This window comes from Leopardus geoffroyi, chromosome B3, assembly GCF_018350155.1.
Source record: "Leopardus geoffroyi isolate Oge1 chromosome B3, O.geoffroyi_Oge1_pat1.0, whole genome shotgun sequence".
Lineage (NCBI taxonomy): Eukaryota > Metazoa > Chordata > Mammalia > Carnivora > Felidae > Leopardus > Leopardus geoffroyi.
Window position 1 is genome coordinate 27,576,321 of NC_059337.1, and position 20,517 is coordinate 27,596,837.

Genomic DNA, 20,517 nt, shown 5'->3' on the forward strand with positions numbered 1-20,517 from the left:
TCAGTTATCTCATCCTTAAACTGGGGCTGGTACCAGAACATATTCCAGAGATCTAAGTGAGGCTAGACAAAATAATGTGCCACAAGAGACTTACACAGCTTCATTGGCATGACGCTAGTGTTACTATTTTGTAGTACCATGAAGTACTCTGAAGAAGCATCATTTTAACTTACTTGACTTGTACATTGGATGACATTTAGACACCATGGGGGGGGTGGTAGTAAATAGGTTATTGATACAATTCAACCATTGAGCACAACTGGTAAAATTGAGAGCCACTGCTATAAACCAAGAGTAGCCCAAGCAGGGTCCTGGCTTGGTACCTGTGAAAGGTATGCAGCCTTCGGGCCAGCAGGTGCTCCAGTGCCTGCACCTTCCCCAGGAGCAGGCCCCGAACTGCTGTTTCCTCTCGGCTGGCCGGGCTGATGCGCTGCGCAGTCAGGCGCCAGACGTGGATCTCGTGCTTCAGTTCTGCAGGAAAGAAAAGCCAAGGCTTGAGTGTCCCACCACCTCAGACATCAGCAGGCACCTATTCCTCACAACCTTCCAAGACTATGAAACATATACCTGATGATACACAAATAACCAAGAACCAAACCAAAGCAGTGACTTAGCATTCGTGTTATTGTAATAGAACCAGGAGACAAAGCCCACATTAAAAAATTGCCATGGATGCAAAGTAATGTGATTTTGGTGAGAAATAAATTCTTGAATATACATATCAATGCTATCACCCAACAAACTTTTCCCCTCCCAGGGAATTATTTCTTACAGCCAGGAGTTTGGATCTCTCAGCCAAAATCCAGACACTGCCTAATCATTGAAGTATATCTAGTGAACATGGAAGATACAAGTGTAGTTCTCAGCAGGAAGGCATCTGATAAGAGCAGGAGGTAGTGAATGCCCTGCCTCCTGACCAGGCCTCCAAGCTGAGCTTGCATCTGTGAAAGAACACAGGTGAGAGAAACTTAGATAAACTTATGTAATGCTCAAATTAATAGAATGAGGCAAATTTTACTCATCATTTCAGACATCTTCTGGTATAGAAAAGAGAAATGAATTGTCAATTCATTGGCTCCTAAAATATCAAAATCTTTTATGAAAATTTATACTTAACCTCTATTTTACAGTTAAAGGTGCTACAGAAATTTCTCCAAATATCCACCAAAAAATATAAGGAATAACAGTATTTTCATCAATCACCTCTTATGTGCAATGTACTATACCTCATATCACAAGGATTCAAGATGAAAAAGACAGAACCCTTTGAAGCAGGACTAGAGTACTTGACAACTAGCTCAGAGCAGAGGCAAGGCAGGCCCATTATCTAAATACTGAGAAGTAGCACGTACTTGTGGTTTAGTGACTAGGAAAACACCACTGTTTAAGCCCCCTCTATTCAGTACACAAGAGTTGATTACCTACTATGTGGCAGAGCTATTGCAAATTGCATCAAGATTCAGAAAAGAGAAGTGGGAGAGAATAGGGGCACTAAAACTATTTCAGTTAACACACGCTTTTCTCTAAAGACCTAGCCTTGCAAAGATGACAACTCTTTGGAACTAAGCTGTGTAATGTGTTTTCATTCAGTTCATATTGACACTTTGTAGTTTGCCAAAATAAAAAATAAATCAACTTGGGTATAATTCAGAATCTTCTTCAGAGAAACATATCTGTAATTTCCTTTCAGAGAGCCTCACATCTCATTAAACAACCTATGAGGTTATGATAACATTAAAAGGAGGAACAGGAGGAGGAGGAGAAAATCGAATAAACTAGATTTCTGAACGACTGAGCACAAAAATATCACACAGGGACAGGAAAGGAGAGATGGGGTCATGCAGAGGCTTCAGTGAAGGTGTTTCATCCAATGGTGTGAACCACATTACACAGAAGATATCATTCAAAGCCCATTCATAAAGTGCAGAGACTTTCCAGCCTGTCTTTCAAGGCATAGGTGATGGTCACTTTCCCAAGTGGATCAACTTTAAAGAGCTAAACAAGAGCATGGCTAGTCTCTGAGGCTAGTACATGCAATGAAGGCTGGGAGGTCTCTCCCCATCGATGTGTGGAGAAGCAGAGCCTGGGAGTCACTGCTGCATCCGTGAAACTGGCCTTCCAGGTCCCCAGGGCTCCTTTCTGCAGGTGTCCTTTCCAGACGCAGCCTCAGCCCCTTTGTGTACACCTAGAGCCTAGCTGCCTTCTAATGTATCAAATCAAACAGGAGGAGCTATTCTCCCCATATAATTCCCATGCATGAATCCTTAGGTAGTGTACTTTTGTTTTCATCATTTTGGAATGAAATACATCATCACTTATCAGGGAATTTAGTTGAGAGATTTTGCCCAGGGAAAGGAAGCTCACTGCCTGTACCCAGAACCCAAGTGCATTTGCTTCTCAGTTCTCAGGCTTCCTCCACACCTCTTCTGCCATCTCCACACCCTCTCTTCTCTGCTAAGCTCTAAGACTATGGTTTCAATGGGCTACTTGAAATTGCCCTCTGCATCTTGTGCTGTCAGGTTCACAGGTAAACATTCCATCTTCCCTCCACAAAACTCTCTCTCCTCTCACTTTCTTAGTTTTTATATGACATCATTCATCTTCCAGGTATGTGAGCCTGAAATGTCATTTTGGTCTTATCAATGCCATTCTTCACTATTTCTACACTGACATTATTGAGCATGTCAGATACCATGCTAGATGCTAAAGGATAAAAATTAATAAGTTACAGGATTGGTCTCCAGCAAGTTAGAAAGAGATATAAGATATGTCATAAGTAAACATGAACTAGGGCAGTACTGGGCCACAAAAACAGTTAAGGATATACTGGTATAGTTCTTACAGGGTCCACTTGTTCCTGTCTCAGGTCATCAGTTTGTCCAGACCTCATCTCCTCACACTTACTGACTCTGATTCCTCCTCAGTAACCTCTAACTGGAGTCACTTCCTACCAATCCACCCACGGTTAGTCATAAAACACTGCTTATTCTATCTATTTTATAGATAGATATATATAGACAGATACAGTTATATAGATAGATATATAGAAAGAAGACACTTTATCTATCTTTATATTTACCTATCTTCTAGGAAGATAAATCTATCTAGGCTGATCTATCTAGAAAGATAGGGTAGCAGATATGCAGACAGACAGATAGATTCCTTCTTTCAAATTGGTTTACCATGGCTTGCAGAATAAAGCCAAAGGTCTACAGGAAAGACTCTAGATCCTCAAATGGCGAGTGCTTTTGTGAGCTCTGACCCGCTATATAAGCTCTTACCTTTTCCACGCTGGCCCCTGACCAGGAGATATCATCAGATGTCTAATCTCCACCTCTCTGATTACCTCCTGTCCCTATCTTCCTGAGCTTTTCAACCAACCTCTTATAGCATTACTTGGGGTTACCATATACATGGTACAAAAAGGTGAAGACATTACCATGTGGGATGTGCTCTCTCACAGGATCTGGGGACTGCCAGAATGCCTAGAGGAGGGTCATCCAGCTCCAAGTGATGAGTTTCAGGGGAAGATGCCAAGGCCAGGAGTTGAGAAATGGAATTATACTACTGTAATTTTCTTATAGTTTCTTATAGTTTATGTTAAGCAGTATCACTTGAAGTTAGTAGTATAACTATCACTAAATTCACAAAACACAACTATAGCCAAAAATGTAACAGCAAAAAGAAAAGATAAAATGAAATATTTTTAAATATTCAATCAATTCAAAATAAAGCATAAAATGAAGGGGAAAGGATAAAGAAGATAAGGCACAAATAGAAAATAACATGATGATACACTTTAATCATATTATTAATCATGTTAAATATAATCTAAACGTACCAATTAAAAGAGAGATTATCAGGAATTGGATAAAAAAAGCAAGACCCAACTGTTAGCCACTTCCAAGAAATTCGCTTTAAATATAGAGATAAAAGAATGGAAAAGATATACTACACTACAACCAGCCAAGAGAAATCTGGAATTGCTACATTAACAACAAAATAGATGTCAGAGCAAGAATATGAATATAGATATGGAAGGTCACTTTATAACGATAAAGGTGCTAAATCTTCAAGAGGAAATAATCCCAAATGTTATGTACCCTAATAACAGAATTTTGAAATATATAAAGCAAAAATCATAACTGTAAAGAGAAATAGACAAATCCACAATCATAATTAGAGATTTCTATTTTCATCTCTCAGTAATTTATTGAATAAATGGATAGAAAATCAGCAAGAATAGGGGCACCTGGGTGGCTCACTTGGTTAAGTGTCTGACTTTGGCCCCATTCATGATCTCACGGTTCATGATTTCGAGTCCCAGGTTGGGCTCTGTGCTGACAGCTCAGAGTCTGGAGCCTGCTTTGGATTCTGTGTCTCCCTCTCTCTCTGTTCCTACCTCTCTCTCTCTCTCTCTCTCTCTCTCTCTCTCTCTCTCAAAAATAAAGGTTTAAAATATTTTAAAAAATAAAATCAGCAAGAATATAGAAGACTTGAATAATTTTATCAGCCAACTTGACCTAATTGACCATATTGACAAAATTTCACCCAACAACAGCAGAATACATACTCTTTTCTGGTACATACAGAATTTCTACAAGGCTAGACATTCTAGCCATAAAACCATCTTAATAATTTTAAAAGATTCAAGTTTTCCAAGTATATTCTCTCTGGTCACTCTTAAATTAAATTAGGTAATTGGAAATTCTCCAAATATGTGGTAAATAAGCACCTCTAAAATATCCAAGGATCAAATAAATCAAAAGGGAAATTAGAAAGTAATTTGAACTGGATGGAAATGAAACAAAACATACAAAAATTGGTAGGAGGTCACTAAAGTAGTACCTGGAAGGAAATTTAGAGCACTGAACACCTATATTAGAAAAGAAGATATATATAAAATTAATAACTTCAACCTCTACTTTAAGAAACTAGAAAAAGCAGAGTAAATAATCTCAGAGTAAGAAGATAATAAATATCAGAGTACAAATCATTAAAAGAGAAAATTTTAGAGAAAAATCTATATAATCAGAACCTAGCTCCTGAGATCAATAAAATTAATAAAACTCTAACCAGACCCATCAGAGAAAAGCAGAGATAGGAGAGGATTTAAGATTGTGGCTCAATAGGGGGACCCTATGCTTGCCTTATCCTCAAAAAGCTAGACAGATATCAAATCATTCCAAACACCCAAGAAATCAATCTGAATCCTGAGAGAAAAAACTGTAGAACTAGAGTGAGAAAAGAAACCACATTGTGGAAGGTGGTAGGTGCAGAGACATGATTCTGGGGAGAAAAGAATCATGGGTGCTCTGAAGGGGAGGGAGCCTTGATCTTGGAGACAGAATAGAGGCAGATAAACAGAGAGAAAGCAGCACACAGGGGACTTCACAACAGAAACACTTCCCCAAAACCACTGCCTGGGAAAACTGGAACAGATGATTATCACAAGTTTTTACAAGCAGCAGAGCTCAAAGTGTGAAGTTTTAGAAGTCCATGCCACTGCCATATGGAGCCTGGCAGGCATAGCAGTTCTCCTGTTGGAAAGGAAGGCAGAGGCCTAGGAGCAGACAGTGGGGTCTGAGGATCCCCTGGGTCACACTAGGAAAGACAGTTCCCCTTCTTGGAGTGCATTTGGGAGAGGTGGCACAGCCTCTCAGAGGACAAAAGAGTTGGAGGGTGCCAACATGCTGCCTCATTCATTAGCATAGGAACAGAGACATCTGCTGAGGGCAGCAAGCCTTGGTGCCTTGTTTTTTGCTGCACTTTATCATAAATTCTGAGCCTCTGTGCGATCCTGCAACTGCTTTTCTGGGATAAGCCAGAACCAGCTGCAGCATGGCAAGACCCTCCCCCAGAGGATCAGCATGGATCCATGCTGCACCAGTTCCCTAAAATTTGGACTTTTGAAAAACAGCCACATGCCTGAGATAAAACACAGGAGTACTGTGCCACCTGGCAGGCAGACAGCTTGGGCACAGACAAGGTGAAGGCAGGGCTCTAATGGAAGCCAAGGACACAAAAAGGGAGACTGCTCGCTCTTCTGTGAGGGCTTCTAGAACAGTGGGAGCAGATTCCCTGCTCCAGGATGAAAGTGTGGGGCAAAGCCATTTTCCCCAATCTGTCAGCACTAACAGACTTCAGTGAGCAACACAGTACCCCCAGTGGAGGCTGGAGCTGCTTACACCAAGCCCCACCCCACTACACCCTGCAGGTGCATCTTTACTAGGGCAAGTCAGCCTGTGAACCAGCACAGCAGGCCCTTCACCTAGAAGACTGACACAAAACCCTCACACACACCAAGTCTACTGATTGTAGAATGCTGCAAAGTTTCAGCTCTAGTAGAAATAGGATCAGGTTTATTTTGACAAGCAGACAAAAGCACACCTAGTTAAAACACCACACACCTAACAAAGTCAAACATGCCTAGACCCCTGCACCCCGCCCCCAACTGCAAGCAAGAAGAAACTCTTCAGAGAACTGACTGGAGGGGAAAAGCATCCTAAACATAACAGCAGAGTGCAAACTCTGAAACACTTCCTGAAGCACCAGGCCTTGGACGGTATAAGACCTCTTTTTAAAATAGCTATTACTCTCAGGAGCAGAAAATATAACAGGCTTTCCTAACATACACACACACACACACACACACACACACACACACACACAGTGACCTGGAAAAACTGACAAGACAGAGGAATTCACTGCAAAAGAAAGAACAAGAACAGGTCGCAGCCAAGGATCTAATCAAAACAGATATAAGTAATATGCCTGAACCAGAATTTAAAACAACAATCACAAAGATACTAGCTGGGCCTGAGAAAAGCATAGAAGACACTAAACAATCCTTTATTACGGAGATAAAAGATCTAAAAAGTACTCAGGCTAAAATTTTTAAAAATGCTATAACTGAAATGCAAAACCAACTGACTATAATGACAAGGAAGGATGATGCAAAAGAATGAAATAGTGATATAGAAGAGAAAAATATGAAAAATAATGAAGCTGAAAAAAAAAGGAAAGAAAGGTATTGGATCATGAATGTAGACTTAGAGAACTCAGTGACTCTAGAAAGCATAATAACATTCGTATCATAGGAGTCCCAGAAGAAAAAGAGAAAAGAGGCAGAAGGTTTACTTGAGTAATTTATAGCTGAAAACTTCCCTAATCTGGGGAAGGACTTAGATATCTAAATCCTGGAGGCACAGAGAACTCCTATCAAATTAAACAAAAGCCAGCCAAAGCCAAAATATATCATAGGACAATTTGCAAAATACAGAGACAAGAAAAGAATCCAGAAAGCAGCAAGGAAAAAGAAACCCCTCACCTACAAGGAAAGAAAATTCAGGTTAGCAGTAGATCTGTCCACAGAAACCTGGCAGGCCAGAAGAGAGTGGCAGGATATATTCAACATGCTGAATGGGAAAAATATGCAGCCATAAATACTTTATCCAGCAAGGCTGTCATTCAGAATAGAAGGAAAGATCAAAGTTCCCCAGACAAACAAAAAACTAAAGGAGTTTGTGACCACCAAACCCGCTCTGCAAAAAATATTAAAGTGGACTCTTTGAGTGGGAAAGAAAGACCAAAAGCAACAAAGACTAGAAAGGAACAGAGAAAATCACCAGAAATACCAATCTTACAGGCAATACAATGGCACTAAATTCTTCTCTATCAATATTACTGTGAATGTAAATGCACTAAATGTTCCAATAAAAACAAATAGTGTATCAGAATGGGTTAAAAAAAATAAGACACATGTATATGCTGCTTACAGGAGACTCATTCTAGACCTAAAGACACCTGCAGATTGAAAGTGAGGGGATAGAGAATCGTCTATCATGCTAATAGACATTAAAAGAAAGCCAGAGTAGCTATACTTATATCAGACAATCTAGATAAAAAAATTTTTGTTAATGTTTATTAATTTTTGAGAGAGAGAGACAGAGTGCGATTGGGGGAGGGGCAGAGAGAGAGGGAGACACAGAATCTGAAGTAGGCTCCAGGCTCTGAGCTGTCAGCACAGAGTCCAACACGGGGCTCGAATCCATGAGCTGTGAGATCATGACCTAAGCCAAAGTCAACCACCAAACTGACTGAGCCACCCCGGCACCCCCAGACAATCTAGATTTTGAAATAAAGACTGTAACCACAGATCAGCGAGGGCATTATATCTAATTAAGGGGTCCATCCATCAAGCAGATCTAACAATTGTAAATATTTATGCCCCCAATTTGAAAGCACTCAAATATATATTCAGTTAATAACAAAAATAAAGAAATTCATTGATAATAACATAATAGTAGGGAACTTAACACCCCACTTATAGCAATGGACAGATCATCTAAGCAGAAAATAAACAAGGAAATAATGGCTTTGAATGACACACTCTACTAGATGGACTTCATAGATATATTCAGAACACTTCATCCTGAAGCAGCAGAATACACATCTTTCTCGAGTGCACATGGAACATTCTCCAGAGTATATTACATACTTGATCACAAATCAGCCCTTAACAAATACAAAAACATTGAGAATGTAGCAAGCATCTTTTCTGACCACAACACTATAAAACTTTAAATCAACCACAAGAAAAAATTTGGAAAGCCCTCAAATACATGGAAGTTAAAGAACATTCTACCAAAAACGAATGGGTTAACTAAGAAATTAAAGAGCAAGTAAAAAAAATATATGGAAGCCAATGAAAATGAAAACATGACAGTCCAAAACCTTTGGGATGTAGCAAACCTCAAGAAGCAAAAAAAAGTCTCAAATACACAACCTAACCTTACACCTAAAGGAGATAGAAAAGGAACAGCAAATAAAGTCTAAAGTCAACATAAGAAGGGAAATAATAAAGATTAAAGCAGAAGTAAACAATATAGAAACAAACAAAAAAAACAGTAGAACAAATCAACAAAACTAAGAGCTGGTTCTTTGAAAGAATCAACAAAATTGATAAATTGATAAACTCCTAGCCATACTTACCAAAAGAAAGAGAGAGAACCCAAATAGATAAAATCACAAATGAGAGAAGAGATCACAACCAACACTACAGAAATACAAACAATTATAAGAGAATACTATAAAAAATATATATGCCTACAAACTGGGCAATCTGGAAGAAATGAACAAATTTCTAGAAACATAAAAACTACTAAAAATAAAACAGCAAAAAATATAAAATTTGAACAGACTCATAACCAGCAAAGTAATTGAAACAGTAATCAAAAACCTCCAAACAAACAAAAGTCCAGGGCCAGAGAGCTTCCAAGGGGAATTCTACCAGACATTTAAAGAAGAGTTTATACCTATTCTTCTCAAACTGTTCCAAAAATAGAAATTGAGGGAAAACTTCCAAACCCATTCTACAAGGCCAGAATTACCTTGACTCCAAAATCAAGGACCCCACTAAAAACGAGATTTACAGACCAGTATGCCTGATAAACACATATGAAAAAATTCTCAACAAGATTCTAGCAAATCAAATCCAACAGTATATTAAAATAACTATTCACCGGGGCGCCTGGATGGCTCAGTCGGTTGGGCGGCCGACTTTGGCTCAGGTCATGATCTCGCGGTCCGTGAGTTCTAGCCCCGCGTCGGGCTCTGTGCTGACAGCTCAGAGCCTGGAGCCTGCTTCATATTCTGTGTCTCCCTCTCTCTGACCCTCCCCTGTTCATGCTCTGTCTCTCCCTGTCTCAAAAATAAATAAACGTTAAAAAAAAATTTTTTTTTAATAAATAAATAAATAAATAAATAAAATAAAATAAAATAAAATAACTATTCACCATGACCTAGTGGGATTTATTCCTGGACTTCAGGGATGGTTTAATATTTGTAAATTAATCAATGTGATGCACCACATTAATACAGAAAAGGATAAGAACCATATGATCCTCTCAGTAGACGCAAAAAAAAGCGTTTGACAAAATACAGCATCCATTCTTGAAAAAAAAAAAACCTCAACACGGTAGGGATAGAGGGAACATACCTTAACATCATAAAAGCTATATACCGAAGACCTGCAATTAATATCATCCTTAATGGGGAAAAACTGAGAGCTTTTCCTCTACAGTTAGGAACAAGACAGGGATGTCCACGCTCACCACTGTTATTCAACACAGTACTGGAAGTTCTAGCCTTAGCAATCAGACAACAAAAATAAATAAAAGGCATCCAAATTAGCAAGGAAGAACTCAAACTTTCACTATTTGCAGTTGATATAATACTCTACACAGGAAACCTAAAAGACTCTACCAAAAAATGGTGATACACAAATGCTGGAGGGTCACAGGATATAAAATCAATGTAAAGAAACCTGTTGCATTTCTATACATCAATGAATCAGTAGAAAGAGAAATAAAAGAATTTACTCCATTTACAATTGCACCAAAACCCATAAGATACCTAGGAATAGGGCGCCTGGGTGGCTCAGTCAGTTAAGCATCCAACACTTGATTTTGGCTCAGGTCATGATCTCATGGGAATGAGATTGAGTCCCACATCAGGCTCTGTACTAGACATGGAGTCTGCTTAGGATTCTCTCTTCCTCTCCCTCTGCTCTTCATCCACTCTCACACTCAAAAAAAAAAAAAAAAAAAAAAAAAAAAAACCTAGGAATAAATCTAACCAAAGAGGTAAAAGATCTATACTCGAAAAATATAGAACGCCTATGAAAGAAATTGAAGAGGACATAAGAAATGGAAAAACATTCCAGGCTCATGGATTGGAAAAACAAATATTGTTAAAATGTCTATATTACCCAAAGCAATCTACACAGCCAATGCAATCGTTATCCGAATACTACCGGTTTTTCAAAGAGCTAGAATAAACAATCCTAAAATTTGTAAGGAACCACAATGACTCTGAATGGCCAAAATAATCTTTAAAAAAAAAACAATCCTTAAAAAAAATGGAACAGAACAGAAAGCCCAGAAATGGACCCACAACTATATGGTCAATTCATCTTCGACAAAGCAGGAAGGAGCATCCAATGGAAAAACAGTCTCTTCAACAAATGGTGTCAGGAAAACTGGACAGAAACATGCAGAATAATGAACCTGAATCACTTTCTTACACCATACACAAAAATAAATTTAAAATGGATGAAAGACCTAAGTGTGAGATAGGGAACCATCACACTCCTACAGGAGAAAACATGCAGCAATGTCTTTGACCTCAGCCAGAGCAACTTCTTACTAGATCAATCTCCAGAGGCATGAAAAACAAAATAAAAAATGAACGATTTTGGGACACCTGGGTGGCTCAGTCAGTTAACTTCTGCTCAGGTCATGATCTCATGGTTTGTGAGTTTGAGCCCTGCATTGGGCTCTGTGCTGACAGCTCAGCCTGGAGCCTGTTTCAGATTCTGTGTCTCCCTGTCTCTGCCCCTTACCTGCTCACAATCTGTCTCTCAGTCTCAAAAATGAATAAACATTACAAATTTTTTTAAATGAGCTATTGGGACTTCACTAAGATAACCTTCTTCACAGCAAAGGAAACAATCAACACAACTAAAACAACCTATGGAATGAGAGAAGATAATTGCAAATGACATATCTGATAAAGGGTTTGTATCCAAAATCTATAAAGAACTTATCAAATTCAACACCCCAAAAAATAAATTATTCAGTTAATAAATGGGTCAAAGACATGAACAGGTATTTTTCCAAAGACATCCAGATGACTAAGAGACACATGAAAAGATGCTCAGCATCACTCATCATCAGGGAAATACAAATCAAAACCATGATGAGATACCACCTCACACCTGTATGAATGGCTAAAACTAACATCACAGGAAATAACAGATGTTAGCAAGGATGCAGAGAAAGGGGGACCCTCTTACATTGTCGGTGGGGAATGTAAACTGGTGCAGCCATTCTAGAAAACACTATGGACATTCTTCAAAAAGTTAAAAATAGAACTGCCCTACCACTCAGCAATTAAACTACTAGGTATTTACCCAAAGGATACTAAAATATGATTCGAAGGAATACATGGACCCTGATGTTTATAGCAGCATTATCAACAAGAGCCAAAGTATGGAAAGAGCCTAAATATCCATCAATGGATAAATGGATAAAGATGTGTTATACATAGGGGCACCTGGGTGGCTCAGTCAGTTGAGCATCCAACTTTGGCTTAGGTCATGATCTCACATCTTGTGAGTTCAAGCCCCACATTGGGCTCTGTGTTGACAGCTCAGAGCCTGGAGCCTGCTTTGGATTCTGTCTCTATCTCTCTCTTCCCCTCCCCTGCTCATGCTCTGTCTTTCTCTATCTCTCTCAAATATAAATAAACATTAAAAAAAATTTTTTAAAGATGTGGTATATATATTGTGTATACACAATAGAATATTATATATGTGTATTGTATATGCGTATATATTATAAATGTATAATATTATATATGTGTATATATACACAATAGAATATTACTCAGCCATAAAAAAGAATGATTATATATGTAATATTTTATATATTTATATATTATATATATTAAGTATATATGTAATATTATATATGTGTATATATACCAATAGAATATTATTCAGCCATCAAAAAGAATGAAATATTATATATAATATTATGTGTATATTATATGTATGTATATATTATACATGTATATATACATGTATATACTATATACTATATACTACATATATACATGTGTATATACTATATACTATGTGTGTATATATATATATATATATATATGAAATCTTGTCATTTGCAAATGTATTATGCTAAACAAAATAAGTCAGTCAGAAAGACAAATACCATATGATTTCACTGATATGTGGAATTTAAGAAACAAAACAAATGAACATATGGGAAGGGAAAAAAGAAAGGAAGAAAGAGGGAAGCAAACCATAAGAGACTCTTAACTATAGAGAACAAACTGAGGGTTAATGGAGGGAGGTGGGTGGGCAGTGGGCTTAATGGGTGATAGGTATTAAGGAGGGCACTTGTGATGAACCCTGGTTGTTACATGTAAGTGATAAATCACTAAATAGATAACTGTAATAGCCAGCTTTGTATCTAATCAGGAATTTGAATGTTTAGCTAAACCCCCAACACACACAAATCCAGGCCTGTAAATACCCTAGCAAACATTTAAGGGAACAGTGTTAGCAATTCTATATCATCTCCTCCAAAAAAGTTGAAGAGGAGTGTATACTTCTGTACTCATCCTATGAGTACAGCAAAAAAAAAAAAAAAAAAAAAAAAAAAGACATTACAAGAAAGTAAACTGTACATCAATTTCCCTAATGTACACAGACACAAAAATTCTATACAAAATATTAACAAGAAGCCGTTTGAGCTGATATCTGGTGAACAGGAGGGCAGATTGTGCTGGCTATTTGTGCATTTTACCAAGTAAGTCATGTTGTTTTTCAATCTGAGCACTTGTCAGACTGATACATCCTGGCCCCTGTGACTGGTGGGGCCTGGTGGCAATCAGGATGACAAAATATGAACAGAGGCATCCTGTGTCAGTCAATAAAGGGGTGGAACAAGTGGTTCTACTTTGATGACCAAAAGCTCAGGGCTCTGAGAACTGATGACAAGCAGGGTACTACCAGCCTTCAGTAGTAATGAAGTAAAAGGGAGTGGGGCGGGGGGGGGGGGGGGGGGGGACAGGGCTTTGCAATTCATTTAGATTTTGGAGTTACTTCTTTACTTCAGCATAACCAAGCCTGTTCTGACAAATGCTCTGAATGCCATCACAGACCTGCTGAATCCAAATCTCTACAATAGGGCTTGGGAATCTGTAGTAATAACAAGCATTCTAAGGGTAACTTAGTGTCTCAGTCAGTTAAGCGTCCAACTGTTGGTTTTATCTCAGGTCATGGTCTCACAGTTCATGAGATGAAGCCCTGCATTGGGCTCTGCACTGATACCCTGCTTGGGATTCTCTCTCTCCTCTCTCTCTGTCCCTCCCAACTCTCAAAAATAAATAAATAAACTCAAAAAATAAGCATTCTAGAATTGGAGAGCCCTATGCCCCATGGTGGCCCAGAGCATTTGCCCTGACACTGCATAGCTCACTCTGTGCTGATTTACATATTGTCATGGCATTGACATGGGGCTTTAGCATCACGCAGATCCCAATTATCCCCCACCCCTTCCCTCAAAGCTTTTCTTAACCCCTTACTCAGGAAGAGTGGAAGAGTTGATTATACAGATCTGTTTCCTATACTTCTAAATCCATGTATCCTAAGTTCATGTCAAGATAGTTTTCTCCAGAAGAGCTTACTAACAGCACCGAATTCCTGGGGGTGGGCCTGGTAATCTAAATATATAACAATTGTTCTCAGGTCATTCTGATCATCAGGATGGTTGGGAGAAATCTAGCATAACTGAATAAGATAACTGTCTGACTCTCCATTGAGGTACAGCTGTGCCCACACACTCATCCATTGGGATCACAGTTTCCTTAGCTCTCTCTTGGTGCAATTCTTTCCATCAGAAAACTAAAATTAAATATCAAATTATCTCATTTTACATATACTAGTTGATGATAAAACATTCTAAACATCTCTAACTGGTCATTATATGTTGAACTGTGTTTCCCCCAAAACCCATGTGTTGAAGTGTTAATCCCCAATACCTTAGAATGTGACCTTATTTGAAAATAGTGTTATTGCAGATGTAATTAATTAAGGTGAGGTCATTAGTGTGGCCACAAATCTAAGATGACTGGTATCCTTATTAATGGGGAAATATGGATATAGACACACACAGGGAGAATGCCACAGGAACATGAATCTGGACATCTAAAAGCCAAGGGGAGAGGCCTGGAACACATCCTTACTCAGAACCAACCAACCTTACAGGCACATTGATTTTGGACTTCCAGCCTCCAGAACTGTGAGGAAATAAGCCATCCTTTAGCTTACTAAATCGTCTTAGCATCTGTGGAAATAAATCATCTGTTGTTTAAGCCACTCGTCTATGGTACTTTGTTACATCAGTCCTAGAAAAACAATACATTGGTCAATGGCAAAAGTTGATCAAGGTATCCTAGTGTCAGAAATATCTTTTTTTAAAAGCCAATTTTGATTAATTTTTTTCAAAACAGGAAAGGAATGGGATCATGTGTAGTTGTCCTCTCCATTATAAAGCTGTAAGAGGACAGAAGGATCTGGGATTCTTTTTTCTTAATAAAGCACATGCCCTGCTCTGTAGACCACAAGACATGAGGCATTATCAATGCTATCAAGAAAATACAGTCCTTGGAGCCAACATGGCAGAACAGCATGGAAGTTTTTTGTGTGTCTCACGTCCATGAAATACAGCCAGACCAACACTAAACCATTTTGCACACCTATAAAACTGATCAGAGGATTAACACAACAATCTACACAAGCTGAACCACACAATTCAGCAGAAAGAGAAAAAATTCATTTTTATTTTCAATTTCTATTAAAAATACTTTTCTTTTATTTTTTTACTATATTTTTTATTTTTGTGTAAATTTTTTCAAATTCTATTTTCTTCCATCATTTTATTTTAGTATTCTTCAGTGTATTCACTTTTTCAAATTTTCAAATGATTTCCTTTTTCGTTTTTGTCTTTTTTGTTTCTTTTCTTTTTCTTGAATACAGAAAGAAATCATTTTTATTTTTAATTTGTATTAAAAATATTTTTCTTTAATTTTTTCTGCTCTATTCTTTATTTTTGTGTAAATTTTTTTCATATTCTGTTTTACTCCCATCATTTCAATTTAGTCTACTTCAGTGTATTCATTTTTTCAAATTTTCAAACAATTTCCTTTTTTTTTCTTTTTCCCCCTTTTTTTCTCTAATCTATCAAGCCACTTTCAACATCCAGAACAAAACACACCTATCATCTAGCATCATTTATTCGATTTTTGTGTGTGTGTGTTTATTTTGTTAATTTTAATATTTTTTATTTTAATATTTTTATTTTAAGTTTTTCTACCTCATTAATTCCTTTTCTCCCTTAAAAATGATGAAACAAAAGAATTCACACCAAAAGAAAGAGCAGGAAGAAACGACAGGGAATTAACCAACACAGATATAAGCAAGATGTCAGAACCAGAATTTAGAATCACGATAATAAGAAGGCTAGCTGGACTCGAAAATAGATTAGAATCCCTGTATGCAGAGATGAAAGAAGTAAAAACTAGTCAGGATGAAATGAAAAATGCTACAACTGAGCTGCAATCACAGATGGATGCCATGGCGGCAAGGATGGATAAGGCAGAACAGAGAATCAGCAATATAGAGGAAAAACTTATGGAGAATAATGAAGCAGGAAAAAAAGAGGGAGATTATCGCAAAAGAGCATGATTTAAGAATTAGAGAAATCTGGGGGTACCTGGGTGGCTCAATTGGCTAACCATTTGACTTCAGCACAGGTCATGATCTCACAGTTTGTGGGTTCAAGCCACATGTCAGGCTCTGTGCTGACATTTCAGAGCCTGGACCCTGCTTTGGATTCTCTGTCTCCCTCTCTCTTTGCTCCTCCCCCACTCACACTCTGTTTCTCTCTCTCAAAAATAAATATTTAAAAAATTGAAAAAAAGAATTAGAGAAATCAGTGACTCATTAAAAAGGAACAATATCAGAATCATAGGGGTCCCAGAAGAGGAAGAGACATAAATAGGATAGAAGGGTTATGTGAGCAAATCATAGCAGAAAACTTTCCTAACCTGGGGAAAGACACAGGCATCAAAATCCAGGAAGCACAGAGGACTCCCATTACATTCAACAAAAACCAACCAAAAACAAACAAAAACCAACAAGGCATATTGTACTCAAATTCACAAAATACTCAGGCAAGGAGAGAATCATAAAAGCAGCAAGGGGGAAATAAATTCCCTAACCTACAAGGGAACACAAATCAGGTTTGCAACAGACCTATCCACAGAAACTTGGCAGGCCAGAAAGGAGTGGCAGGATATATTCAATGTGCTGAATCAGAAAAATATGCAGCCAAGAATTCTTTATGCAGCAAGGCTGTCGTTCAAAATAGAAGGAGAGATAAAAAGTTTCCCAGACAAACAAAATTAAAGGATTTTGGGACCACTAAACCAACCCTGCAAGAAATTTTAAGGGGGACTCTCTGAGGGAAGAAAAGATGAAAAAATACATACATACATACATACATACATACACACATACATAAATAAATACCAAAAGCAACAAAACTTAGAAAGGACCAGGGAACATCGCCAGAAACTCCAACTGTACAAGCAACATAATGGCAATAAATTCGTATCTTTCAGTACTCACTCTAAACAGCAATGGACTCAATGCTCCAATCAAAAGACATAGGGTAACAGAATGGAAAAGAAAACAGGATCCATCTATATGCTGTTTACAAGAGACACTTTAGGCCTAGAGACACCTTCAGATTGAAAGTACAGGGATGGAGAACCATCTATCATGCTAATGGCCAACAAAAGAAAGACAGAGTAGCCATACTTACATCACAAAGTCTAGACTTTAAAATAAAGACTGTATCAAGAGATGCAGAAGGGCATTATATCATAATTAAGAGGTCTATCCACCAAGAAGACCTAACAATTGTAAACATTTATGTGACAAATGTGAGAGTACCCAAATATATAAATCAATTAATCACAAACATAAAGAAACTCATCGACAGTAACACCATAATAGTAAGAGACTTCAACACACCACTCACAGCAATGGACAGATCATCTAATCAAAAAATCAACAAGGAAACAATGGCTTTGAATGACACACTGGACCAGATGGACTTAACAGATATATTTAAACATTTCATCCTAAAGCAGCAGAATATACATTCTTCTCTAGTGCACATGGAATGTTCTCCAGAAAGATCACACACTGGGACACAAATCAGCCCTCGGCCAGTACAAAAAGATCGAGATCATACTGTGCATATGTTCAGACCACAATGCTATGAAACTTGAAACCAACCACAAGAAAAAATTTGGAATGGTAACAAATACTTGGAGACGAAACAACATCCTACTAAAGAATGAATGGGCTAACCAAGAAGTTAAAGAGGAAATTAAAAAGCATATGGGAGCCAAAGAAAATGATAACACCACAACCCAAAACCTCTGGGACGCAGCAAAGACGGTCATAAGAGGCAAGAATATAGTAATCTAGGCCTTCCTAAAGAAGGAAGAAAGATCTCAGATACACAACCTAACCTTACGCCTTAAAGAGCTGGAAAAAGAACAGCAAATAAAACCCAAGATCAGCAGAAGACAGGAAATAATAAAGATTAGAGCAGAAATTAATGCTATGGAAACAAAACAAACAGTAGGACAGATCAATGACCAAACGCTGTTTCTTTGAGAGAATAAAAAAATTGATAAACCACTAGCCAGTTTGATCAAAAAGAAAAAGGAAAGGACCTAAACAAATAAAATCAAGAATGAAAGAGGAGAGATCACAACCAACACAGAAGAAATTAAAAACAAGAAAAAGATAATATTAGAGCAATTATATGCCAACAAAATGGACAATCTGGAAGAAATGGACAAATTCCTAGAAACGTATACACTACCAAAACTTAAACAGGAAGAAATAGAAAATTTGTACAGACACATAACCAGTAATGAAGTCAAATTAGTAATCAAAAATCTCCCAAAAAACAAGAGTTCATGGCCAGATGGCTTTCCAGGGGAATTCTACCAAACATTTAAGGAAGAGTTAACACCTATTCTCCTGAAGCTGTTCCAAAAAATAGAAATGGAACGAAAACTTCCAAACTCTTTCTATGAAGCCAGCATTACCTTGATTCTAAAACCAGACAGAGACCCGACTAAATAGGAGAATTATAGACCAATTTCCCCAATGAATATGCATGCAAAAATCCTCTACAACATATTAGCCAACCGGATCCAACAATACCTTAAAAAAATTATTCACCACGACCAAGTGGGATTTATACCTGGGATGCAGGGCTGGTTCAATATCCACAAAAAAAATAATGTGATTCATCACATCAATAAAAGAGAGGACAAGAACCATATGATCCTCTCAATAGATGCAGAAAAAGCATTTGACAAAATACACCATCCTTTCTTGATTAAAAACCCTCAAGAAAGTATCGATAGAAGATCATAAAAGCCACATACAAATGACTCAACGCTAATGTCATCCTCCATAGGGAAAAACTGAGTTTCCCCCTAAGGTCAGGAACAAGACAGGGATGTGCACTCTCTCCACGGTTATTCAACATAGTACTGGAAGTCTTAGCCTCTGCAATTAGACAACACAAAGAAATAAAAGGCATCCAAATCAGCCAGGAGGAGGTCAAACTTTCACTCTTCGTAGATGACATGATACTCTATATGGAAAACCCAAAAGATTCCACCAAAAAACTGCTAGAACTGATTCATGAATTCATCAAAGTTGCAGGATATAAAATCAATGCACAGAAATCAGTTGCATTCCTATTCACCGACAATGAAGCAACAGAAAGAGAAATCAAGGAATCGATGCCATTTACCATTGCACCAAAACCCATAAAATACCTAGGAATAAATCTAACCAAAGAGGTGAAAAATCTATATACTGAAAACTATAGAAAGCTTATGAAAGAAATTGAAGAAGACACAAAGAATGGAAAAAGATTCCATGCTCCTGGATACGAAGAACAAATATTGTTAAAATGGCAAAGTAGCCAAGAAATCTACATGTTCAATGCAATCCCTATCAAAATAACACCAGCATTCTTTAAAGAGATAGAACAAATAATCCTAAAATTTGTATGGAACCAGAAAAGACCCCAAATAGCCAAAGCAATCTTGAAAAAGAAAACCAAAGCAGGAGGCATCATAATCCCAGAATTCAAGCTACACTACAAAGCTCTAATCATCAAGACAGTATGGTACTGGCACAAGAACAGACACTCAGATCAATGGAACAAAATAGAGAACCCAGATATGGACCCACAAATGTATGGCCAACTGATCTTTGACAAAGCAGGAAAGAATATCCAGTGGAATAAAGACAGTCTCTTCTGCAAGTGGTGCTGGGAAAACTGGACAGTGACATACAGAAGAATGAACCTGGACCATTTCTTACACCATACACAAAAATAAACTCAAAATGGATGAAAAACCTAAATGTAATACAGGAAGCCATCAAAACCCTTGAGGAGAAAGCAGGCAAAAACCTCTTTGATCTTGGCCGCAGCAAGTTCTTATTCAACACGTCTCCAGAGGCAAGGGAAACAAAAGCAAAAATGAACTACTGGGACCTCACCAAAATAAAAATCTGCACAGCGAAGGAAACAATCAGCAAAACTAAAAGGCAACCTACAGAATGGGAGAAGATATTTGCAAACGACATATCAGATAAAGGGTTAGTATCCAAAATTTATAAACAACTTATCAAACTCAACACCCAAAAACCAAAGAACACTGGAAATGGGCAAAATACATGAATAGTCACTTCTCCAAAGAAGACATCCAGATGGCCAACCGACACATGAAAAAAATGTTCAACATCACTCCTCATCAGGGAAA

General features: G+C 37.8%; 1 protein-coding gene across 1 annotated transcript in view; it reads right to left on the bottom strand.

Annotated features, from left to right (window-relative positions):
* The window catches only part of OCA2 (OCA2 melanosomal transmembrane protein), a 504,847-nt gene that overhangs the window by 288,181 nt on the left and 196,149 nt on the right, over positions 1 to 20,517 (bottom strand). The window contains exon 16 of the mRNA XM_045448936.1: positions 324 to 471. Coding sequence (XP_045304892.1) covers positions 324 to 471 — 148 coding nt within the window. The remainder of the gene's footprint in view (positions 1 to 323; positions 472 to 20,517) is intronic.